Genomic DNA, 26,896 nt, shown 5'->3' on the forward strand with positions numbered 1-26,896 from the left:
CCACTGTGGATGATGCGGCAGCCTGGCCAAAAGTCCTATAACATTTGGTGGGACCGGATGATCCCGGCGGCGGGTGGGGGCAGAAGATCCCACCCTAGAGGTCATTGTTTAGAAATAAGTGGTCACCATTTAAGACAGATCAGGAGAATTTCTTTCTCTGAGGGTAGTGAGCCTTTGGAACTCTCTTCCACAAAAAGCAGTGGAAGCAGAGTCTATGAATATTTCTAAGGTGGAGCTCGATAGATTCTTGATAAGCAAGGTGAAAGGCTATCGGGGGTAGGCGGGAATGTGGAGTTGACGTTGTAGTCAGATCAACCATGATCTTATTGAATGGTGGAACAGGCTTGAGGGGCCAAGTGCCCTACACCTGCTCCTAATTTGTATGTTCCAATGTACTTAATGCATTTCACTGGATCAATTTGGAATAACCTTAGCCAGAAAACAAGGTTAATCTACATTTAAGTTGTGTGATGTAAGCAATATTTTTTGGGGATTTTTTTTTTTGTCATGAGGCACTCGTGGTAGTGGTGGTGGGGGTGACCCTGACTGGAGATTGTAATATTTGAGACACAGGATGCACTAGGATTTGATGCATTTAATCCTGCCTCAGAACAGGGGATGGAACCCTTTTGAAAGATATTAACAAGTCACACCGATTAGTTCAAGGGGCAGAATGAATTGTAGTCCTTAAGGAGCAGATGAAGTGGAGAATCAGCTAGATAGTGGCTGAAGTGTTGCCATTACCGTGATGCTGCTGAGGAAACAGCAGCCCTTGGTGAGCAGTGATTGCTCCACTGTGTCTGGAGCTGGACGGGCAGCAGAAGGTTGCTTGCTTCATGCTGCTGGGTAGTTTGGCGTTGAGAAGCCCAGGACACTTAACAGCCCAGTGAGGCTGAAGTGAACAACAGCAGTTGGCTTTGTAAACTGGGAGTTGGGGAAAAGAAATGTTCGTGAGCAGTGGAGTTCTGCTTAGTGTAGCTAGAGAGTTAGAATGGTGCTGGTAACAAGATGCTGTGGCACAGCCTTATGAACCCAGTGGTTTGCAGTCAGGAGAAGAGATTTAGCAACTGGAAGGTGAGCAGTTATTGGGACAGTCTGAGTTGCAGTGGCTTTTGAGAGAAATCACAGGCTAGATCTTCGAAAGAGAGGAGCTGAAACCTCTGTGAAGACAGACTTTTAAAGAAATTTTCTGACTCACTGATATCTGAGTGGGTTGCTGAGAAAATTTGAGGGATCTGTCTTGGTTGCGTCTGTGATTTAACATGCAGTTTATGGTGTGTATGACCAAAGTTTGCCTGTTAATTCATGTTTACCGCATGCTAATTCTAGATATTAAAGTATAAGATAGTGTTGACTGTTTGCTTTGCTGATGTTTCTATAGTAAAAGTCCTTCTGTTTGTTTAATACTGTGGAATCCTATGGCTTTGTTCTCTTAGTAAGTACCTGGGATTTCAAATGTGATCTACTTTACAAAAATAAGCTACTGCATCCTGACAAAATTGTTGCTTTTGCCTGGGATCGTAACAAAATTCAGGGGTCTGGTCTTGGATCATAACAGTTGTCATAGTTCTTCAGAGGTAGCAGGCTTTTTGAAAGGACAGGCAGTAAGGAAAGGGTGGTGGGGTAGCTTTGTTAGCATGAGATGGCATAAGTACAATAGCAAGAAATGATCTTGGATCGAAAGATGTAGAATCCATATGGGTAGAGGTAAGAGGTAACAAGGGGAAGAAGACACTGGTGGGAGTAGTCTATAGGCCCCCTAACAGTAGCTATACGGTAGGACAGAAAATAAATCAGGGGTAATGAGGGCATGTAAAAAGGCGGTACATTAATCATGGGTGAATTTAATCTTCATGTAGATTGGGAAAATCAAATTGCCAGAGGTAGCCACAAGCAAGAATTTGTAGAGTGTATCTGGAACAATTTCCTAGAACAATATGCTGTTGATCCAACCAGGGATCAAGCTATTATGGATCCGGTAATGTGTAATGAGACAGGTTTAATAAATGATCTCAGAGTAAAAGACCCCCTAGAAACAGTGACCATAACATGTTAGAATTTAGCATTCAAGTTGAAAGTGAGAAACTTGGGTCGGAAACAACTGTGCTAAACTTAAATAAGGATAATTACAAAGGAATGAGGCTAGAGTTGGCTGGAGTGGACTGGAAAAGGAGTTTAACAGAAAAGATGACCAATGGCAGACATTTAAGAAAATAGTTAATGACTCATGGCAAAGATATATCCCAGTGAGGAAGACGGATTCTAGGAAGGCGATAAACCAACCATGGTTAACCAAGGAAGTTAAGGATAGTATCAAATTGAAAGAAAAACACATACAATGTGGCAAAGATTAGTGGGAAGCCAGAGGACTGGGAAAGTTTTAAAAACCAACAAAAGATGACCAAAAAATAATAGAGGGAGAAAATAAACTTTAAGGGTAAACTAGAAAGTAATATAAAAATGGACGGTAAGAGCTTCTTTAAATATATAAAAAGGAAGAGAGAGGCCAAAGTGAACATAGGCCCCTTAGAGAATGAGGCTGGTGAAATAATAATGGGGAACCTGGAAATGGCAGAGGAGTTGAATAACTACTTTACATCAGTCTTCATGGCAGAAGACACTAATAGCATTCCAAAAATACTAAAGAATCATGGGGCAAGGGGGTGGAGGAAATAAATACAAAAGTATCACGAGGGAAAAAGTACCAGGAAAACTAATGGGGCTAAAGGTCGGTAAGTCCCCTGGACCTGATGGATTGCATCCTATCAGTAAAAAGAAGTAGCTACAGAGATATTGGATGCACTGGCAGTAATCTTCCAAGAATCCTTAGATCCTGCAAAAGCCCTGGAGGATTGGAAAACTGCCAATGTAACACCCTCGTTCAAAAAGGGAGGGAGACAAAAAAACAGGTGACTATAGGCAAGTTAGCTTAGCATCTGTCATTGGGAAAATGGTATTGTCTATGATAAAGGATGTAGTAGCAGAGCATTTAGAAAAACATAATCTAACCAAGCAGAGTCAGCATAGCTTCATGAAGGGGAAACCATGCCTATTCTTTGAGGAGGTAAGAAGCAGGATAGATAAAAGGGAACCAGCCGATGCAATATATTTGGATTTCCAAAAGGCATTCAATAAGGCACAGTACCTAAGGCTACTTAATAAGATAAGAGCCCATGGTGTTGGGGTAGTAAATCAAGTTGGATAGAGGATTGGCTAACTAACAGAAGACAGAGTTGGGATAAGGAGGGCATTTTGAAGATAGCAACCTAGTGTAACTAGTAGAGTACCACAGGGATCAGTGCTGGGACCACAATTATTTACAATATATATTAATGAGTTGGATGAGGGAAGTGAATGTACTACCGCCAAGTTTGCAAATGACACAAAAACAGGTGGGAAGACAAGTGTTGAGGATGACACAAAGAGTCTACAGAGGGATATAGAAAGGTTAAGTGAGTGGGCAAAAACGTGGCAGATGGAATATAATGTGGGGAAATGTGAGGTTATGCACTTTGGCAGGAAAAATAGAGGAGCTGAATATTATTTAAATGGAGAAAGACTGTAGAAAGCTGCAGCACAGAGGGATTTGGGGGCACTCATGCATGAATCACAAAAAGCTAACATACAAGTTCAGCAGGTAATAGGGAAGGCAAATGGAATGTTGGCTTTATTTCAAAGGGAATGGAGTATAAAAATAGCAAAGTCTTGCTAAAACTATACAAGGCACTAGTTAGACCACACCTAGAATACTATGAACAGTTTTGGTCCCCTTATCTAAGGAAAAATATCCTGGCACTGGAGGCAGTCCAAAGAAGGTTCACTAACTTGATCCCGGGTATGGAGGGATTTTCTTATGAGGAGAGGTTGAGTAGGTTGGGCCTGTGCTCATTGGAGTTTAGAAGAATGAGGGGGTGACCTCATTGAAACATAAAAGATTCTTAGGGGGCTTGACAGGGTAGATGCTGAGAGGTTGTTTCCCCTTGTGGGAGAGTCTAGGACCAGAGGGCATAATCTCAAAGTAAGGGGCCACCCATTTAAGACAGACAGTTAAGAGAGATGAGAAGCAATTTTTTCTGAGGGTAGTGAATCTATGGAATTCTTTACCGCAGAGGGCTGTAGAGACTGGGCCGTTAAGTATATTGAAAGCTGAGATAGACAGATTTTTAATCAGTAAGGGAATCAAGGATTATGAGGAAAAGGCAGAGAAGTGGAGTTGAAGATTATCAGATCAGCCAAGATCTCATTGAATGGTGGAGCAGACTCGATGGGCCATATGTCCTACTTCTGCTCCTAAGTCTTCTGGTCTTATGGTTATCAAATTCCACAGAGCTGTGAGGCAACAGTTGCACAGAATAATTAAATGCTGCTAGTGTCATACTTGAGCCATCATCAAATGTGTAGCTGTGAAGGTTGTGAAAACCACAAGAATTGCCATGGCCAACATCAATTCCAAAGTTACCCATTCCATCAACAAGTACATTGCCTGAAACACACAAGGATCCCAGGTTTAGTTGCACAATTCTAACATCCTGCCTCATGCCACCTCAATCACTGAATTAATACCTCTGTGCGATGAAGCATCCCATGTTTAATTGGGCAAAAAATTGTGATTGTCTAAATTACCGTTTTGGCTAAAGGAATGAAATAATAGTTCTCTTTACTGGACAAATAGAATCCTCGTATTTCAACAATAGGTCAACTCCGTAAGATCAATCATCCATTTGAATTATTCAAGCCTTTTCAACCTCAGCAAAGACCATAAAATCAACCAGTCAGGCCACTAGTTTTTTGACCGTAATGACAGAAGCAGACATTAGGAATCGTCCCAGATTTGCACTAAGTGTGGTAGCCCCCCCACCCACCCACCCACAATGGTGGCTTTTCACGCCGTATCGTCTCAAACCCGTCTCATTAATCATACGTTCCTGGGAAACACGCTGTTTCTATGGCAGGCGGGCTTTCATTTTCCCACCTCACCACATTCTCACGCCAGGTGCCATTTTTAAAGTGCAGCCGTGTGCACACCTCTCAGTGCTTCCAGCCCAGGACTGCAGCATAGAAGAATTGATCCCAAAAGGCAAGAAGACTGCAAGTGACATGTCCCCAGAATGCCTTTTGGACGCTGTAGAGGCGCCCTGATGCCCTCCACCCCCACAGAAGAAGTTGGCCATCCAATGCAGAAAGAGGATGAATGATCTCATCCGTGCCTGGGTAAGGCAACCATCTCATCAGTCTAAACTCATAGTCAAGCCCATCTCACTCAATGCCAGCTCAAAGGACATCACCACTCTGTCCCTCACACACACCCTCATATCTCCATCTGGCCTCATGTCCTCTGGAGACTTCCTCCTCACCATGTTGAGGCCACTTGCACAGATTAACTTGTGTGTCCACACACACCCTGGGATACCTCCATTCCCCAGTACAACCCTCATCCTACAGCCTCTTCCTTTGCCTGAGGCCACTTCTCCCCCTACCCCAAGCAAGCCCTAGTCCTGTAGCTGTTGAAAAGTCACCCCCACTTTATGGCTGGTCTGGTAGACAGAGACCTGCCCATGAGCCCCCCTATAAGTGATGTGGTGCTGCCTGCGAAGCCTGACGCAGATGACCACGAGTGCTGCCCGAAGCAAGGTAGGTAAACAAAAATCAAAGTCCCGAGCGAAATGCAGCTCACCAGGTGCACGTCGCCTATGTACAGTTGTGAAACAACTTGGATGATCCAGTGTGGGGGTGGGGGGATGGGGATGGGGGTTGCAATTCTGGTGAGCTGGGCCTTAAAATGATATGCAAATGTGTGACAATGATGTTCCCAACAGTGTGAAACGCCGCCCGCCACTGACGGGCAGAGCGGATGATTGCAAACTGGTTTCACGATGGTGCGGAACTGATTTTTGTCCCTCTCATATTGTTTGCTCGCGCCGCCGAACACGCCCAATGCCAGCGGGCACAGAAAATTCCTCCCTGAATCTATTAGAAAACCATCTTTTTTTCTCTTGTGCTATCTCTGTTTCTGCAGCCAATACAAAAAATTAGTATTTCGACATTTTCTTTGAAAAACTTGCAGTTGCTTAAGATCTGTTGAAGGCCTTGCAAATGAGTTTTAGGGGGAAGTGTAGCAGTTTAATGCTGGGGAAATTAAAACAACCAGAAATGAGTTCACTTAGCTGGAGTTTATTCAACAAAGGGCAAATAAATTCTTCCACAAAATATCTGTTCAACGTGGATTTTCCTGTAATTGTTGTCTTTATTACTGGTTCAGTGTTTTATTACTGGAAGAGAGCTTTGGAAGCACAACTTCACAGAGTAAACTCCCACATCCCACCAACTAACCATCCGCCCTTCGGACAATACGGTGCTGGTACACACAGTGCAATTTAATCAGCTGAGAAACTAGGTTTGTGATACTTCGAACAACTGAGTAGTAAACTGTTGAAAAACTCTAATAATGAGCTAAATATAACATGAAATTATAGTTTATAGCCCAGCTATTACACACAATTTACAGCATAGAAATAGGCCACTCAGCCCAACTGGTCTATGCCTGTATTTATGCTCCACACAAGCCTCCTCCCACTCTACTTCATCTAAACCTATCAGCTGTTGCTTTGGCCGCCATATATTTATCTAGCTTCCCCTTACATGCATCAATGCTGTTAGCATCAATTACTCTATATCCACATATATGCTATCCACATTCTAACCGCTCTCTAGATAAAGATGTTTCTTTTGAATTTCTTACTGGATTTATTGGTGACCCTCTTGTATGTCTGACCCTTTGTTTTAGATTGTTCAACAAATAAAAACATCTTCTGTCAGGCTCCTTCATAATTTTCAGTTCCTCTATTCGGTGCTCTCATTCGTGGGAAACTGGAGACCCCATGCTTTGGATGCATAACCAAATTGCTTTTATTACAAGAGAAAGCAGACCTAACCAGATAATAATTAAAGTATAATCCTCAATCCAAGTTATTCAAACAATGAGCAGAATTTTACATTCGGGTGTGCGTCCCGACATCATCACGAACTCGCGCGATATTTCGTTCGGCAGGCGCGCGCCAGAGTCGGCTGCACGCCCGCCAATAATTGAACGGCTTGTTAAGGCCATTAACTAGTAATTAAGTTGAATTTTACGCTGCCCGTCCAACCATACGGTTGGTGGGCAGGCGAAAAGGCCAAGCGGCCTTTACATTTTTTAGGAAACCTCATCCACTTTACTTTGAAAATAAAAGCATGACCCATCTCATTGTGACACAGTCACATGAGGGGACATGTTTCATTAAACTTTTAACGCCCTTATCTATTTTTTAAAACTGCCCCTCAATCTCTCTGAGGCAGCTCTTGTGCCTCAGGGAGATTGAAGCGCTCTTTCACGCACATGCGCAAAAGAGCGCTGGACCCAGCTCCCTCCTCCTCCTCCTTCCTGCACAGTTGCCACTGCTCGCGATCTATGCAGGGCCAGCCTTAATTGGCCTGCCTGTGTGAAATCGTGATGCGGAGTCTATCGCGGGCGGCAGTCGGCTCCGTGAACACTCCCGCCCGACGACTGGAAAACCCTGGCCAATGTGTGCAACATTGAAATATTTGTTTGTAGTTCTTTTTGAATTTCAAACTTAGAGGTTGGTTTCAGACATGAAACATCTGGGGCAGAATTTTTCTGTTGGGGGCGGTGGGGGCAGGACCCGCACGCTGACGTGTAAAATGACGCCCGGTGACGTCAGGCGTGCGTCCCGACATCACCGCGCGCCATCATGATATTTCGGTGAGGGGGCACATGACGATGTCTGTTGCACGACTGCACTTAATTAACGGACCACTTGAGGCTCCAATTGACAGGGATTTTGCGTCGCCTGTGCGATCTTCGGCTCGTCGCATGGGTGCAACGAGCAAGCGGGTATTAGAAATTTGCATGAAGCTCATCCGCGGGCGGGAGAAGAGGGTTCAGTGGGTTCACGAATCTGGACATTTAAATGTTACTGCTCAGAACTTAGTGAAACTTGCCTGTGTGAGATGGAAAAGTTGCAAACGCATAGCATCTGCTTGGACTGGACTCATAACCTTCAGGTCAGCACTTTTCACTGAGGATTTGTTTTGGGGCCTGTAGGTTTCAGGAAGCCTCCCTGAGCCTGGGAATGGGAGGTGATCTCTCCACTGGAGGCACCTCATCTGAGGAGAAAGGGAGGGCTAGAAGTGGGAGGAGGCCAGAGGTGCACATTGAGACTGCAGGGGAGCCACCTTTGGGAGGACAGGCGCAAGCACAAGGAGCGCAGGGCCAAGAAGTAGTCCAAGGCGCAGGGGGCCATTGAAGACAGCATGATCCTGCTGCCAGGGTATACAGAAAGTGAAGCAGCTACCTCAATATGTCTGAGGTGCAATGCAGAAGGAGGCTCCGTCTGTCAAGGGAGACAGTCAACAGTATTTATCAGATGATTGGTCCAGAGATCTCAGCTAATTGTGTGGGTGGATACTCCATGCCCGTGGCTCTGGAGATCACAGCTGCCCTCAACTTCTGTGCCTCCGGTTCTTTCCAGGGGTCAGTGGGTGATCTTTATGGTGCCTCGCAATCAGCTGTCCACACTTGTTTCAAGCATGTTACAGACGCTCTGTTCAGGCGTGCATTGATCTTCATCCACTACCATTGGGACCAGGCCAGCCAGACACAGCGAGCCAGAGGCTTCGCGGCCATTGCTGGCTTCCCCCGCGTCCAGGGTGCTATAGACTGCACACATGTGGCCATCAAGGTACCAGAAGGTGAGCCCGGTGCCTTCGTCAACAGGAAGGGCTTCCACTCCATGAACGTGCAGATAGTGTGTGATCACAGGATGCTGATTCTACAAGACTGTGCAAGGTACCCAGGCTGTTCCCACGACGCCTACATCCTCAGACACTCCCAGGTGCCGGGGCTCTTCAGTACTCTAGCCCAGCTGGATGGATGGCTGCTGGGTGACAAGGGCTATCCCCTCAGAAGGTGGCTCATGACGCCTTTCTGCCATCCAAGAACAGAAGCTAAGCAGCAGCACAATAGGAGCCACGGCTCCACAAGGGCTGTGGTAGAGGGAGCCATCGGTGTTCTCAAAATGCGCTTCAGATGCCTGGACCGTTCCGGGGACGCACTGCAGTACCCCCCAGATCGAGTGTCGCTGTTAGTGGTTGCATGCTGCGCTCTCCACAATCTTGCACTGCAAAGGGGCGACGCTGTGGACAAAGAAGATGTAGATGGAGTGGCTATGGCTGAACACGATGAGTGAGCAGTGAGTCCGAGGATGAGAATGCACAGGGAAATAATGAGGGAGCACATGCAGATCCAGGCATACTCCAGGGGGAGGCAGGGACACCTGGGACGCGCTAATCCAAGGAACCTTTAGCTGGCACAGCACATATGGATCTCCAACACAAATCTGGCCTGTAGCCTCCATCCTGGAGCCCTTAGTGCAAAATCTGTCTGGATAGGAGCACTGATGATGGGCCCAATCAATAAATGTCAATGACACACAAATCATTCATAACATCTCAGGTAGCCCAAGAAAAGAGGCATCCCCCAGCCATGTTAGGCGACATAAATTTAATGCTGTACCAAAAGTCTCTTGACATGACAGAAATAAAATGGTGTTGCACTTCACACACAATCAGAGGGAACTCATAGGGGGGCCAACAAAAAAAACCACCAGTGATGAACCCAGGGTGTGCCTAAAGTGCCTTCATTTTACGTTTGCGTGTTCTATGTCTTTGTGGTGCCCCCTTGCTGGCACAGGCATCTGAGACAGCCTGCTTTCTCTGATGTCCTGTTGGCCTCGATGACCTTGGCGGATGTCCTCTGGCCCGTGAAGCTTGTGCTGGCCCCGCCTGGGAGGGAGTGGCCAGTTCCACAGCTGGCATCTCCCCAGTCGTCGCAGTCTCATTGGATGCTGCGGTCACTGGCAGAGGGACAGAGGAGCTGCTGCCCTCATCCAGAGCACCCTGAGAGGCGCCAGCAGAGACAGCGGGCAGCTGCTCCACCAACATGAGGTCTGTTCGGCCCTCCCTGCTCACCGTAGATAGAGAGGCACCGAGGTGAGATACCTGGTGCCCAAACCACATTAGGTCAATGCCCATGTAAGGGATTGCAGGTCCGAGCACAACCCCAGGAACCCCTGATCCTGTCCCTGGAGCTACCTTTCCATGAAAGTTGCAACTCTCCCCATGGAGGAAGCTTGGCGCTCAGCCATGAGGCTCAATGCATTGGCTACAGTCCGTGTAGACTCCTCCACCACTGAAACCAAGCCTCATGTATCTCCACCAGATGGTCCAGCACACCTGGCCGCATCTCATCAGTTGGCTGCATCGCCAATGGCTCCAGAGTCTCATCATCAGCGACGGACTGAGCATGTGCCTGGGCCCCTGCAGTCCTCCGACTGCTGGCACCATCGGCACCCTCTGTCTCCGTCAGCTCCTCCAGCGACTGTGACGTGCTCTCACCGCTGTGACCCGGGACACTAGCTGAAGATATGATGCCCACCAAGGTGCCAGTATATGTGCTGGTGCCTGCCTGGCAGAGAAAGTGTGACGCTTCTGATGTTGGAACTTCATGCCCCTCAGGTGTCAGAGGGGCCCCTGCTGCTCCGGGTCCCGGCCCTGTGCCGCTGATGCTGAAAGGAAGACTAAGGACACTCGATCAGTTAGCCTACGGGCAATGCCAGTGTACATGCCTGTCCTCCGGATCATCATGCACTCATCGTTCCACACACAATGGGCAGCCATGTTGGTTATGTCACTCACTGAACAATCAGCATTGCCATGGACGTTGGGATACTACTGGTGACGTGAGTGCTGGCCATACATACCTGCCCGTGGAACCCCAGCTTCTCCGGCTCCAGTGGACCTGGGTGCGTGGCGCCTCTCCAGGCCGAGGGCCTCCTGCTCAAAACGGCTAAGCAGCAAAATCTGATAAGTGATACTTGTACCGTCAATCTCCTGGCGGCCGGCCCACCCCAAGCCCAGTTGCCCATTGCAGGGGTGCAGTGCATCCTTCCCCCGCTGCTGGCCAGCACTCTCACAAATATGCCAGGTGTCACCCCCACCCCCCCCCAGCCATATGCTGCCTTCATCATAGTTAGGAGCGCACAGTTGTAGCTGCCGTTGCAAGGAGGCACAATGACGTGGAGCACAGAGAGCAGCAGATCCATCTGTGCCATGCCACCTTGAAGATCCCCTCCCACCATGTCATCATCCTGACTTCGACATGTCCTGGAGTTTGAGCAGTGTGCCTGGTGTGCAGATCCTCCAGGTTGCCCCCACCACCTCTCCTTCGTTGACAGAGGTATAGAATATAAAAGTAAGGATATAATGTTGGAATTGTATAAAACACTGGTGAGGCCACAACTGGAGTATTGTGTGCAGTTCTGGTCACCACATTTCAGGAAAGACGTAATAGCTCTGGAGAGAGTGCAGAGAAGGTTTACAAGAATGTTGCCAGGGTTAGAAAAGAGTAGCTACGAGGAGAGATTGCATAGGTTGGGGTTATTTTCCTTAGAACAAAGAAGGCTGAGAGGTGACCTGATTGAGGTGTACAAAATTATGTGGGGAATAGATAGAGTGGACAGGATAAAATTGTTTTCCTTGGTGGAGAATTCTAGAACCAGGGGACATAGATTCAAGGTAAGTGGCAGAAGGTGTAGGGGGAACATGAGGAAGAACTTTTTTACGCAGAGGGTAGTGGGTGTCTGGAATTCGCTGCCAAAGTTGGTGGTAGAGGCAGAAACTCTAAACTCTTTTAAAAAGTACCTGGATCTGCACCTTAAGTGCTGTAAACTGCAGGGCTATGGGCCGGATGCAGGAAGGTGGGATTAGAAAGGGCACCTGGGTGTCCTCAGGCTGGCATGGACAAGATGGGCCGAATGGCTTCCTTCTGTGCTGTAACCTTTCTATGGTTCTATGGGTGTCAGTCCGCCACATGCTGCGGGTGCAGAACCCATCTCATCACAACCCTCTCAGGCTGATGGACGCATAGGGAATATCTGCTGGGCCGCCCAGCTAAGGACACATGCCGTCAATGACTCATTACATTCAGGTCACTCAGACATGAATGGGGCACCGGGGGGAAGAAGCATACATGATAGGTGAAGTGAACGATGCCAACATGCTACTCAGGCTTCCCGTGCGCAGCAGGTCATTGAAGCACTTGCGGCACTGCATCCATGAGCACTGCACCATGTCGTGGGAGCTCACGACCTCCTCCCACGCACACTTGGTCAAGTGGGGTGGCCTCCTTCTCCCATCCTCGGGGACGAGCACCTCCCGCCGTGCTGCCACCTCCTCGAGGAGGACGGCAAGACACTCATCTGAAAACCTGGGCGCACAGTGACCACCTGCCCTACCCTCCTGCCAGGGAGCCAGCCTCGATGTGCCTTGGCCCCGACCTCTGGCCATGTACAGCTGCCTTGGAGCGGCTGCAGCTTGGCCAATGTACATGCCATTCGACCCAGCGGCAATTGCTGATCCGCCACCACCGCCCGCCCACTCCCACTGTCCCTGGGAGCCGCGGAACACGCTGGGCGGGCCTTAATTGGCCTGCCTGTGTAAAATGGCAGCACAGTCCGTGCCAGCTTCCACATGCCCCGCCCGACATGGGGAAAATTCTCCCTCTGGGGTCAGTTGTCATGATCCATAAATCAGTCATTCAAAATCTGAATATACAAATTTACTGCTCTGCTCAACTCCTCATAGCTTTTCACTGACAGGAGCTGGATTTACATCCTTAGTTGTTACTTGGCTAGGTAAAAGGCTTTTGGCAACACGAGAGACATGAAAAGGCCATTCTTTTAGTCAAAACCCAATCTCTTCAGGTAAGACCAACAAAATCTAAAAGGAGCCCAGCCAGCAGTGACCTGGAGTAGTTAAAATTTCCACCAATAGCATTTACGAAGTAACTGGGATGCACACCCCTCAAATTAGAAATTAAATTAGTCAATTGCTTCATTTAATTTCCAAGCATCATTTTGCTTTTTCATTCGGGATATTCTGTACAACTACTGATAACGTGTATAGAGTAACAGATCACAAGGGTCTGAAAAAAAATAGAACAGTTAACCTTAAAATTGGTCTCTTCAAAATTGGAAATAGCTCCAGAAAGTTGCTTCTGTGTAGTTTTGAGTTTCAAATTGGTGATACAACCATTTATGTACCATCTATAACATCATTAAAGAACTGCCTAGCACTAATTAACAGAAAAATAAGTATTCATCTACTCATAATGACAATATTAATTTCTTGGCTTTAAAATTTGCAAAGCTAATTACTTATCACTTTTTCAACTTTCTTAAGATTCTAGTAATCCTATTTGGTCTCTTGTCCCCAAACCTCTTATTCCTGGTTATTTACGTTGTATGCATACCACCACTTTCAAATTTGGGTGCTGATGGTTTCTGGCTGCAGTGGAGCCACTCACTGTGTGTATGATGCTTTTAAAGGAACAGGGCTATAGTTCTCATCCTGCTCTCTGGACCTACAATATCCAGGGTGCACCAACACAGCAATGTTATGACAATTGGGGAATGAGGACTCTTGCTGACAAATTAAGTATCTGTATTAGAACAGAACAGAGATGCAGCATGGAATTGTGAATTTCCAGCTCTTTAACTTAATTAAGATACCCAATGTATAATAGGCAGTAGGGCATTTACAAACAACAGCTATGAAGTGTAACATCAAAAATAATATGTATACAAACAGTTTTTTTTCTTTCTGTGTAGGTCACTAAATAAATATTTTGAACTAATTGTTTGGAATGAGAATTGTTTGTGTGTTGCTGAAAGGAGGCAATCTTTTTTATTACAGGGGAGGATTTTCCCCTCATCGGGTGGGCGCGGCGGGTAGGCCCAGGTACGGCCACGAGTCCGACTGCTGCCCGCGATCGGGCTCCGACCACGATTTCAGGCTGGCTGGCCAATTAACGGCCAGCCAGGGTGAAAGATGCTCTAAGACCCTCAGCGCTGCCAGGGTGGGGACGGGAGGAGTACGAGCGCTGAAGTATGCGCACGCGCAGGGGAGCGGGCACTGACAGCTCCCTGAAGGCGCAGTGCTGCCTCAGGGAGCTGAAATGATTCTGAATTGAAAAATGAACTTTCTTCATATGATACAAACATCTCGTCACATGTGACTCAGTCACATGAAGAGGGACATGTAAGAAAGGATGTTAAAAAAATGTTATTTTTTTTTTAGTAACTGTTGGAAATATCATCCTGCCCCTGGATGAGGCTTCGTTAAAAATGCAAAGGCTGCATGGCCTATTCGCCCACCCGCCAACCAAACAGTTGAGCAGGCAGCGAAAAATGCAACTTAATGTAATTACTTCAGGACCTGAAGAGGCGCCTCAATTGTCGGCAGGCGGGCTGCTGCCTCTCGTGCGCACCCATCAATCGAAAGATCGTCAGAGTGTGCGATGACGTCGGGATGCTCACGCACTATTTCACTTCCATTTGGGTCAGGCGCCCGCCCCATCCGCGGGCTGAACAATTCTGCCCATGTGGATAGCTGAGAGGCAGGGAGGCTGCCTGGAGGAAGGAGGGAAGAGTAAGCATTTAAAATACATGTATTTTTAGTGAACACTGAAAGTATGCAGTGATGGCACATATTACAACGTAAACAACCAGGAATAAGAGGCTTGGGGACAAGTGATCAAATAGGGTTACTAGAATCCTTAAGAAAGTTTTTAAAAGTGGTAAGTAAGTAGCAATGCAAATTTTGAAGCCTAGAAATTAATATTGGTGCTATTAGTAGATGAATACTTATTTTTCTGTTAATTCGTGCTAGGGAGTTCTTTAATTATGTTAAAGATGGTACTTAAATGGCTTACTCACCAGTCTATATCATATGATTTATGCCGGTTATGAAATATTGCTTCAGTAAATTTATCGTGTTGCAGTTATTGGCGAGACCTAAATATGATAGCTGTTCACATAACAGATAGGAACAGGAATAGACCCTTGGAGTCTGCCCTGCCATCCAGTAAGGCCTTAACTGATCTTCAACCTTATTTCCACATTTCTACACTGTCTTCATGTCCCTTAATTTACTTAGTATCCAAAACTCTTATTAATGTCTGTCTTGAATTTACCAACACCTGAGTATACAGAACCTTATGAAGTGAAACAACTTTCTTTCATCTCAGTTCTAAACAGTTAGCCCCTTATTCTGCAACTGGGGTCTCGACTCCCCAGACGGGTGAAACATCTTCCCAGCATCTACCCTGTCAATAATTTTACATGTTTCCATGATATCATTTCTCATTCTTCTAAATCTCAGGGAATATAGCCTACTTTACCCAGCCTCTCCTTTCGGGACAATCTCCTCACCTCAGGAAAAGCAAATGGTATGCTAGTCTCAATTACAAAAGGCCTGCAATACAAGAGTAAAGAAGTCTACAATTATATATGGCATTCGTGAGACAGCACTTAGAGTATGTGTACAGTTTTGGTGGTCTTACCTAAGGAAAAATATACTTCCCTTAATGCAATGCTCTGTGGATTTTTTTGTTTTGAAGCTGATGGTCAAATTAAAAATTAACAACTTATTCTGTGAATTTAATGATTTTCCTGTCATTTGTAATATATTTTGCTCCCACTGCAATAGCTCTATTACACCCTACAAAAAGAGAGAACATATTAGGTAACCTGAGAGCGTGTTCGTTTATGCTATAAACATGCACCCACTTGGGATGGGCACATGACAGTGTTGCCCATGTCCCAAGAATCAGCGCATATTAAAAATATCCCACCCTGGCAGTAAATAAAGCATGATCCCCAACTTCAAATGGATGATCATGTTATCAGATAGCCCACATAGAAGAGCAAATCATCAGACACCTCAAGTGGGTAAACAAAGGATCAGATCGGCAAACCTCTTTTTAAGAAATATTACCAGCTCTTCCTATAGATGTTGTCGACTCTTTTTTTACCAATACATGCATTACTGCAGTAATTTGCTTTATACCTTTCTGTAAATGGGAGGGCCGTGGTGCAAATTGTCTGAACACCTCTGCCGTCCCCAGAGGAGACTTAGCCAGAAGTCATGGCCTTACTGTCTCCAGGTGAATTGCTATGACTATTCCCATGCGCTCCTGGCTGTCTCCAGGTGCATTCTTCATCTCTGCATGCTACTTTAAAATGACTGACTTCTTCAGATACAGTAGGCTGGATTGAATGCAGCCTGTTGCAGAAGGAAACGTGGTAGCTGATCCCACTTAATTGTGCGAGAAGCCCCGTGTTAGTCTCCCAGCCGTGGAAAAACTTTGTCCGATTAAGTCGGAGGGCAGAAGGAGCTGACGTGGGATTTCCGGCTGTCACCAGCAGGATGTCAGTTGGCTCATTAATTAGCCATTTGACATCCATATCCCTGAGCCTACCTAGATTAAGTGGAGGCTGCACAACATTCCCATGCCTTCGGAAGGCTGCCAGCAAACCCTGTCAGGATTGCTAGCGGCCTCCTGGGGAGAGGTTTCCCTTGCGATCAGGTACCCTGTACCCGATCAAGGGACCTGGAATCGGGCAGAGGGGTGACTGCTGAAAACCACCCCACCCACGCTACTCCTCTCCTGTGATCCCCATACTGTCCTTACTCACCTTTGGTCTAGGATCCCACAATGATCCTGAACCTCTGCTAGGTGAATTGCTCCCCCTGCCACTGCTGGCAGCATGAGGAGCTGCCGACGGCACTTGACAGGCGGTACTTCCACCACCAGGGATTTCAATCACAAGGAACGCCCAAAGGTGGCCAGTTAAGTGCCTGAGAGTATTACATTTACCTAGACTTTGGTGGACCCCTGGAAACCTTCTTGCAGACCTTTAGGGGCCCCTGGACCTTTGGTTGAGAACACTTGGACTAAAATGATTCCTGAGATGAGGGGATTATCCTATATGGAGCAATTGAGTAGGCCAAGCCTATATTCCTTAAGAGTTTAGATTTGGACTTAGAGGTTTTCCCATGCCTAATGACACAAGAGGCAGACAAAATACATGCTTATGTCTGTTTTTGTAGCTAGTCTGTTGCCATGGGCACCACTCCACATTAGGAATGGCCAACTTACCACCTGCCACATTGAAAGGACTTACAGGTCAACAATTAACCTGTTTAGCTATGTTAAGGGTGCACCTTTCATGGCCACTGAGTCCTGAAGTGGGACTCAAACCGAGAACTTCTGGCTCAGAGGTAGGGATGCTACCTGCTGCGCCACAAGATTTCCTTCCCTGGTGTTTAGAAACATAGGACTTGACAGGGTAGATGCACGGAGAGCGTTCCCCCGGCTCGAAAATCTAGAATGAGAGATCACAGTCTCAGAATAAGGAACCGAACATTTAAGACTGAGATGAGGATAAATTTCTCCACTCAGAGGATTGTTGAGTCGTTGGGATTCTCTACCCAGCAGAGCTACAAATGCTTAGTCTTTCAGTATATTCAATATAGTGATCGATAAATTTTTGAATACTGAAGGAATGAAGGGTTATGGTATTGTCTCAAAGCTGGAGTTGACGCAGAAAAGCAGCACCGTCTTATTGAATGACCTACTAATACCCCTATTTCTAATCTGAACAACTACCAAATTTAAGATGCAGTCGGACAGTAGTTAAATATCAAAAACTGGATTCTAGGTCCTGGGCTAGTCACAAGCAACAGCACTTCTACCAATGCCAGTAAATTGTAATTTTGTCTTAGAAGTTCAAATTACATTCGAACTGTTGGAACATTTCTCTTGGTTTGATATTTGTAAACCCTTCAACTTATTTGGAGCTTCCTGACTTATTCATTGGCGTTGATTTTTTTTTGTCAGTTCTTGTCTATGAAGATGATATCATATGTTTCGTAAAACCATTTTATCACATATTTTGGATAATTGTCTTAATCCTATTCACATCAGTCCATATTTTCATCAGAACCAGAATCCTCAGACATTTTCAAAAGATAATGTGTGTCTGGGGAGGTAGCTCTCTGTATGTAGGTTTTTGTATGTGATGCATAACTCAGTCTTGAACTGACAACTACTCGAGATAAGTATATCTTTCTTGCATACAAATCCAATGGGGATATTAAGAAAAGAAGTCTAACTCATGTCTTTCTTTGTTGTTACAGTTCCTGGAAAACCCAGGCTTCTCGTTAGCCATACACAGATGAACACTGCTCTTATTCAGTGGCACCCTCCTGTAGAAACCTTCGGACCAGTTCTGGGTTATCGTTTAAAATTTGGACGCAAAGACTCTGAACTGCTAACGACATTGGAATTTTCAGAGAGGGATGACCACTACACAGCTACTGACATCCACAAAGGCACCTCTTATGTCTTCAAACTCTCCTCAAAAAATAAAGTTGGCTTCGGGGAAGAGATTGTGAAAGAAATCACAATCCCGGAAGAACGACCAAGTGGATTTCCCCAAAACCCACGTGCTGATAGCTCCACAGCTTCGTCTATTCAGCTGAGCTGGCAGCCACCAGTCTTGGCAGAACGGAATGGTTTTATCACTAAATATAATGTGTTATACAGAGATATCAACAGCCCAAACAATCGAATAGAGCTCTCTGTTTTTTCTCCTGAGACAAGTTTGAAGCTCACCAACCTAAAACCAGACACCACTTATGATATCAAAGTGAGAGCTCATACAAGTAAAGGTCCTGGTCCATATAGCCCTAGTGTTCAATTCCGAACACTGCCACTGGATCCAGGTAGGATTTGTCTATTTGTGTGCTCCTAGATGCAGGTGGGTGACGATATTAGGGAGTTGGGTCACAAGATTGTACAATAGTTCTCACTGCTTTCTACCAACTTGAAAGGTAACGTTCTTGAGTCTTAATATATTTTGGGGTCTTCTGTGCTGAAGTACATGCATACCGTTGAGACTGCATAAACCTGCATGACTTACAAAGGTAAGTTTTAGTCACTAAGATTTACAGAAATTTAGGTTGATAACAGGTTGTGCAAAATGCAGGTAGGAGAGGCGATTAATGCATATTTTAAACTGCTAAGACTACTGATACGGGTCCAAGCAGAAAGTTGGAACAGTCCCATCTAAATTGTTGCTCTCCTTACTTTTTCAGCAGTGTTTGCAAAAAATTTTCATGTTAAAGCTGTTATGAAGACATCGGTTTTGTTAACATGGGAGATTCCTGAGAATTACAACACTGCCATTCCTTTCAAAGTGAGTTATTTTGCCTCCACTGTAAATGTTTCCTGTGACAAGCTTATGTTTGATTATGTGGAGGTGCAGCAGAGTTTTTGCTCACTAAAGATTATTTTTCACTCATATCTCTTTAAGATAGGAATGACTATCCTGGATGTTATTGTAGAAATGCTTAAGCGCACCAAATTCCACTGACTGCTCTTTTAACATAGGCGTTGATGCACTTACTTCAAATTGAATTTCATGACTGACAGTAATTCCTATCCTTTAGTCTTCTGTTTGCATATTGACGTAAATGTGAGCTTCTGAGAGGGGTTTTAAGTTGTTTACATGACAGTTCAGTAAATATAATGCAATTTTTTTTTGCGTTTCCACTGAAGATTGTTACCTAAGCCAGGTACAAATTGGCATGGGAACAAACAGATGAAGAAAGTCCACCAGGAGTGGTGTGGGTAGAAGGGGTTCTATTTCATAGGACAGGAAGGTGCTGTATTATTGGGATGGGCTCTATCTGAACCGGGCTGGGACCACGGTCTTGATGAAAGGATATGTAGAGCTGCAAGGAAGACTAAAGTAATAACATTGGGTTGGGAGGAGGTGGAGGGATGATGGTGTGCTGGTTGAACTACACTCCTTGTTTTTGTAGAGAGCATAAAGTGCCCCCCTTTCAATTTTTCTGCGCTCATGCGCACATGTGATAATCTAAAGTGACTGACTTTTTACAAGGCCTGCATGGGAACTTCTGGGTTGCTGCATGGCTGCACAGCTTAGGGAGAACATTGAGAGTGAGGGGGTGGTGTTGGAGGGGTGGATGGAACTGGTAGAAATTACGGAAACCTAATGGAAAAAGAATGAGGAAAATAGAGTTGGATTTAATGTTCCCGACATGGGCCCTGCCCACCGGCTGGAGAACCAGTGGGAAACACGCATCACTCCTGTGTAGGGACCCAACCAAAGTAAGTGCATGTCAGGCACTTAACTTGACAGCTTTGGGCCTTCCCCAGGATTTTGGACCCCGCTGGCTGAAATCCCCACCTGCTGACAGCTGCTGGCCAGTTGATAGTCAGCAGCTCTCCTTTGCCAGTAGCGCCAGCCATGTCGGTGGCTATTGCCAGAGGTGCTGCAGGGACTTCACCAGAGATCCTCATTCAATGGACTCAGGTGAGTGAGGGAGAGACAGGGGTCACGTTGGAGGCAGGAGGAGTCAGAGACAAGGGTGAATGGGTGGTGTTCAGCGACCCCCACTGTTTCCAATGCTGGATCCTTTGATCGGGTACAAAGTGTCCGACAATGAGGAGTCCTTCCCCACCCCCATCCCCCCCTCCATGAGGCTGCTGAAACCCAACAGGGTTTGCTCAATGGCTTTCAGGAAGCATGGGAAAGCTGTGCGATTCCCATTTAATCCCTGAACCACCACTAAATTCCATTTAATCAGGGATAAATTGTGTCAATTGGCTCATTAAATGACATCCCACCATGAGTGGGCAAGTTTCTTGTATCGGCCCCTTCCCGCCTCTGACTTAATCACAGGAAGCTTTTCCGCCACTTGGAGTCTGAAACAACATCTCTCCCATGATTAGGTGGGCTTGGCCACCATATTTCATTGCACAATTAAATTCCACCCATAGAGTAGAGGACAAACTAAAGGAAGTAAAGACAACACAAATGACCAGAGATCAAGGCATAGAGCATAAAGGTAAAATATATTAAAATCAAAGAGAATAAAATAATAATTTAAAAAACTGTTTGTGCAGCAAAGCATAGAAGTGTTCAAAGCAAAATGGTTGAACTAGAGACAATGATTTATTTAGAGAATCCAAATATTGTAGGAGGATTGAAATATGGGCTGGAATTTTCCAGGCTCGTTGGCGGCAGGTTGGGAGGTGGATATTGATGGGGTTGCCCAATGTTTTCCCACTGCCATGCCGTTTTGGCTGTGGGGGGAAAGCTGGTCGATGTGCCACCCACTGGGAGCCCAATTGAGCTCATTAAGCAGCCAATTAAGGGCCACTTCTCACCTGAACGGACATTTTGCCCATGTGGGAAGTGTTTGCCACCAAGGGGGGAGATTGCCAGGCCTCCCAGCGGGCTACAATGGTGGGGAGCTCATTTTTGGCCACTCCATAGCCAACAAAGGAGTCCCGCAGCAGCAGTGCCATCTGCCCTCAGTGACCAGTCCCCCTCCTGCAATAGCTTCTGCCATCAGTAGCGCTACTAAGGCCAGCTGTCTGATTGGGAGGCAGTCTTTGGGGGTGGGCCGTCATCCATGATAGGACAGCAACCCTGAAGGCAGCCACTTTATTGGCTGGTGCAATTAACATATGGCCTCAGGTCTTGTGCCTGCCACAGTGGGGGGTCACCTTCCAGTTTTGTCCCTGGCAAAGAATCTCCGTTGCCTCTGCCAAATTCTACCCTTGGGTACAGTGGGAGACAGGATTGGCAACTAAATATTGGGGGATAGAAAATATTTAAGAAGGAAAGAGAAGGAAGAAGCAGAGGTGGAGTAGCTGTACTCGTTAAAGATAACATAATGGCAGTAGCAAAAAAATGATGTAACTGGCAGGAAGGTGGATACAGAATACATGGTGATTGAGCTAAAAGAAGGAATCCATTATCCTAATAGGGGCATATGAGAGATGACCAGATAGTAGAAGGGAATATGAGAAAAGAAGTGAATGGCAGGCATAGAAGAGTAATCACAGGAGATTTCAACAGCCCCCAAATAAATTGGCAGGAAAAATTAGCGAAAGGTGAAAATGGAATTGAGTTTTTCAAACTGTATACAGAATTGCCTTCTAACTCAGTACATGAGGAACTCAACAAGAAGAGAATCACTACTGGATCTTGTAATGTGTAATGAACCAGAACAAAAAGGAGAAGCAAGAGTGGAAGGCAGCCTTAGCAATGGTGATCACAACATAATAACGAGTTCATGATTATGATTTAGAGTCACAAAAGTAGGACAAAGGCTAATGTAAAAAGTTGAAAATGAGCAAATCACAGGGAAAAAAGGGTAAACTGGGAGAAAAGCTAGAAAAACAGAGCCAGAAAAAGAGTAGGGAATCATTTCAAGGCTAATTAATAGAGTTCAAGAGAAATGTATTCTACTAAATGTCAAAAACAAAAAAACTAATAAGAGGGCATCATGGAGAAAAGGGTATACAAAGAATTTAAAAAGGGAAGTTTAAAAAACTCATCAGGAAGGCAAAGAGAAATTACCAAATCTATAGACACATAGAGCAAGATTTTTAGTTTGGTGGACCCGGGAGCATCCGGGGAATGGGACCACTGACCACAATTGGCCCCCGACCACGATTTCATACTGGCTGGCCAATTAATGGCCAGCCAGCGTGAAACATGCGCTAAAATGCTCAGCGCTGCTGGGATGGGGGCGGGAAGAGGGCGGGCACGTACGTAAGCGTGGGCACGGAGGAGACTGGAATGAAAGCTCCCTGAAGGCAGGGAGCTACCTTGGAGCTGAAGAATTTATAAGCAATCAATAAAGATTTTAAAATCCAGAAAAAAAGGTCCACGCATCAGAATCAGCCGCCTGAACATATAGATGATGACAATTCTGTCCAAACATTTTTATCTTTTTAAGTTTAATAATGCAGACCTCATCCCGCACTTGGATGAGGTTTCATCAAAAATGCAAAGTCCGCCTGGCAGAATCACCCATCCGCCAACTGTAAGGTTGGCTGGACCACAAAAAAATCAGGAACAGTTGGAACTTTAATGGGCTCAATTACCCTCTTAATTGTCTGCATGCACACTTCTGACTTTCGCGCACGTGTAGGATAACGTCGGGATGCTTGCCCGACGTCTTCACACATGATTGTAAACTCGAGCTGGTTGGGCGCGCGCCCAGCTAAAAATTCTGCTGATAAATAACGAACGGAAAATTAAAGTAAGTCTAGGGCCACTAAAGGCTGAGCAAGGTGAATTCACAGGTCATGACAGAGAAATGGCAGAAGTATTGAATAGATACTTCATCTTAGCTTTTAACTGAAGAAGCTGACACAGCTTCTTCAGTTAAAAACTAAGATGAAGTATCTGTTCAATACTTCTGCCATAGATACTGGAAGATGATCTTGAATATGCAATTGGGACAGAAGGGGAGAAAACAATTGACAAATTAGCAAACCTGAAAGAGGATAGAGTCTCAGATCTGGATGACATGCATCCAAACATATCTGAGGAAATTAGGGAGGAGATAGCAGAAGTGCCAGTTTATACGTGTAAATGTTCCATAGAAGAGGCGATAGAGACAGAAAACTGGGGACAGCTAATGTCCCAATATACAAAATGGGAAATAGAACAAAACCTAGGAACTATAGACCAGTCAGCTTAATTCAGATCTGTACCAAAAGGAGTCATAGAAGAGCACCGTGAGACAGAAAATATGTTCACAAATAATTAGCATGGTTTCTGAAAGGCTAAGTTATGCTTAACTAACCTGACAGCATTCTTTAAAGAGTTAGTGGTAAGAATTGATGGGCAGATGGCGTCTTATACTTGGATGTACAAAAGACCCATGATAAGCTACCACATAATGAGCTCATGACAATGCTTAGGGCAGGTAGAGTCAGGGGGCAAATAGCTGTATGGGGAGAAAATTCACTAAAAGTGTAGAAAGTTGTGAATAGGGGTCTAATTTTTGTGAATTTGCGGTTACTCCACAGACCCCTAAAAATGGCAGGTAGGAGCAACATGTGGAAGTCTCACCCCTTTTTCCAACAAATCCCATTCTTATCATCAGGGGAAGGGGTGAGGTGGGAATCATGCAGGAGGGAAACCTGAACTCAGCAAGGCCATTTGAGTGCAGAGTTCAAACAGAGCCCGTTTTGGCTGTTCCAAGGGCCTTGAAGTAAGTGGCTGCAGAGATAGCAGAGGCATTGGTGGAAATATTCCAGAACTCACTGGATTTCGGGATGGTCCCAGCGGACTGGAAAACTGCTAAGGTGACGCCCTGTTCAAGAAGGGAGGGAGACAAGAAGCAGCAAACTAGAGGCCAGTCAGCCTACATCTGTTGTTGGGAAAATGCTAGAGTCCATTATTAAGGCAGGAATAGCAGGACATTCAGAAAAGCTTAATGCAATCAAACAGAGTCAACATAGTTTTGTGAGAGGAAATGATGTTTGACAAATTTGCTAGAGTTCTTTGAGGTTATAACAAGCAGAGTTGATAAAGGGGAAACCGGTAGATGTAGTGTATTTGGATTTCCAGAAGGCATTCGATAAGGTGCCACATAAAAGATTATTGCACAAGATAGCAGCTCATGATATTGGAGGTAATGTATTAGCATGGATTGAGGATTGGTTAACATACAGAAGACAGAGAGGAGGGATTAATGGGTATTTTTCAGGTTGGAAAGACCTAGCTAATGGAGTGCCACAAGGATCAGTCCTAGAGCCCCAATTATTTACTCCCTATGTTAATGATTTGGAGGAGGGGACCATGTAATATATGCAAAATTGCTGACAATACAAAAATAGATGGGAGGCCATGTTGTGATGAGAACATAAGGAATCTGCAAGGGGATATAGATAGGTTGAGTGAGTGGGCAAAAACTTGGCAGATGGGGTTTAATATAGGAAAGTGTGAGGTCATGCACTTTGGTAGGTAGAATCAAAAGGCAGACTATTATTTAAATGGAGAGAGACTCCAAAAAAGTGCAGCATAGAGGGATCTGGGTGTTCTTGTGCATGAAATACAAAACGTTAGCATGCAGGTGCAGCAAGTAATTAAGAAGGCAAATGAAATTTTGGCTGTATTGCTAAGGGGGTTGGAGTTTAAAAATAGGGAGGTCTTGTTACAACTGTACAGGGTGTTGGTGAGGCCGCACCTGGAGTACTGTGTACAGTTTTGGTCCCTGTATTTAAGAAAGGATATACTGGCATTGGAGGCAGTTCACAAGAGATTCACTAGGCTGATTCCTGGGGTGAAGGGGTTGGCTTATCAAGAATGGCTAAACAGGATAGGCATTTATTCATTAGAGCCTAGAAGAACGAGGGGTGATCTTATTGAAATGTACAAGATTCTGAGGGCTCTTGACAGATGGTAGATGTTGAGAAGATGTTTCCACTAGTGGGGAATCTCAAACTCGGGGACATAGTTACAGAATAAGGGGACACTCATTTAACACTGAGATGCGAAGGAATTTCTTCTCAGGATAGTGAATGCATGCAATTCTCTACTCCAGAGAGTTGTGGAGGCTAAATCACTGAAAGTATTTAAAGAGGAGGTAGGTAGATCTTTGAAATATTGGGGAGTTGAGGGCTATGAGGAGCTGGCATGAAAGAGGAGTTGAGGCCTGGGGTGGATCAGCCATGATCTTATTGAATGGTGGGACAGGCTTGAGGGGCCAAATGGCCTACTATTTCTTATGTTCTTGATGGAATAGATGTAAACACTCTTGAAGGGTGGATAGGTCTGTTAAAGGGTCATGATATGATGTTTTCTTAAACTCCCTGCTCTTTAAACATGGAGAAACAGGCTTAAGCTATCAGATGAGTTAAAAGAAACCCTCTGCTGGACTGCTTTGATTGACAGGCCATCTGTTGTAGGTGATTAAAAAAATTACCATCTGTTCATGCAGTTTCAATAGATATCTTTGTTGACTTTTCTCAAGGGCTATTACATCATTACAAATGCCTAGCTGAGTTTCAAAAGCTACAATTATCTCATCGGGGATCTGAGTTCACATTTTGATTGACAGTTTAAGAGGCTATTAAAGAAGTAGCTGTCTTTGTGGGGTCTGAATAGAAGTTTGTTTGTTTTTATAAGAGAGTAACCACTTGAGATTTAAAAGCTTTGAAAGGATTTTTTTTCATTTTCAAGTATGTATGATTGAGAGCTGTATTAGGTTGTTAGAAGTGTATTCTTTCATCTCCACGTGGCTTCTGATATCTGCCCATGGTGAATAGTGGGTGAGTGGCTATGGAGGTGGAATTGGGATATTGGGGTCGGTGGGACGCATGAGTTGGCACAGAGGAGGCATGGGTGGGGTGTAAGGAGGTGTGAGGGTTGAGGGCTAGGAGGCCTAACAGCTTCTGAAACAACTTGGACGAAGTCCCAGAGAACTGAGGTTGGCCTTGGCACTCGCCTGCCCTGTGGCTGCCTATGATATGATTTTGGGATGAGCGGGCCCGACTCTATCCTACCCCCACCTACCCAGAGTGAAAATTTGGTCTAATAGGGCCCTTTAAACTGAGCCAGGTCTCCTGAGTCAGGAAATTTCCCGACTCAAGCTATCTACTTTGATAGCGAAATTCCCACCCTGTGGGTACAGCGCAATTATTCCGATTGAAGGAAAGTGGAAAGCAATGTTGCACTAAGATCCATGCTGGAAGCACTGTTATTCATAATTAACATGGATTTGGTCTAGGGAACAATTAACTCAATATTAAAATTTACAGATGATACCAATCTAGGCGTACAGCTAACAGTGAGAAAGATTGCAACATAATATGAAAAGACATTAGAAAAAAGTTGCAGACTGGAAAGCTGAGTGACAACTGAGCTTTAAGATAGATAAATACGAGATGATAAGCATTGGGAAGAAACATGACATCATTGAATGCGGAAGGAGGCCAAAAGGATCTAGGGATACAGGTGAACGAATTATTGAAAGCAGCATCACATGTTAGCAAAGCAATTAAAAATGCAAGCAAAGCACTAGGAATTGTTTCTAGAAGTTTGGGTTCAGAAGTAGTGAACTTTCAGGCCTTAGAGTACTGTGAATAGCTCTGGTCTCC

General features: G+C 45.2%; 1 protein-coding gene across 11 annotated transcripts in view; it reads left to right on the top strand.

The window, feature by feature from the left end:
* ptprda (protein tyrosine phosphatase receptor type Da) overlaps positions 1–26,896 on the top strand; it is a 622,540-nt gene that overhangs the window by 466,544 nt on the left and 129,100 nt on the right. For 5 of the 11 annotated variants that reach the window (XM_078570553.1, XM_078570552.1, XM_078570557.1 and 2 more), the window contains 2 exons: positions 18,097–18,684; positions 19,057–19,157. In XM_078570553.1, the coding sequence (XP_078426679.1) occupies positions 18,097–18,684; positions 19,057–19,157 (689 nt within the window). The remainder of the gene's footprint in view (positions 1–18,096; positions 18,685–19,056; positions 19,158–26,896) is intronic. The other 6 variants (XM_078570554.1, XM_078570558.1, XM_078570556.1 and 3 more) reach the window with 2 other exon arrangements.

This window comes from Cetorhinus maximus, chromosome 2, assembly GCF_964194155.1.
Source record: "Cetorhinus maximus chromosome 2, sCetMax3.hap1.1, whole genome shotgun sequence".
Classification (NCBI taxonomy): Eukaryota; Metazoa; Chordata; class Chondrichthyes; order Lamniformes; family Cetorhinidae; genus Cetorhinus; species Cetorhinus maximus.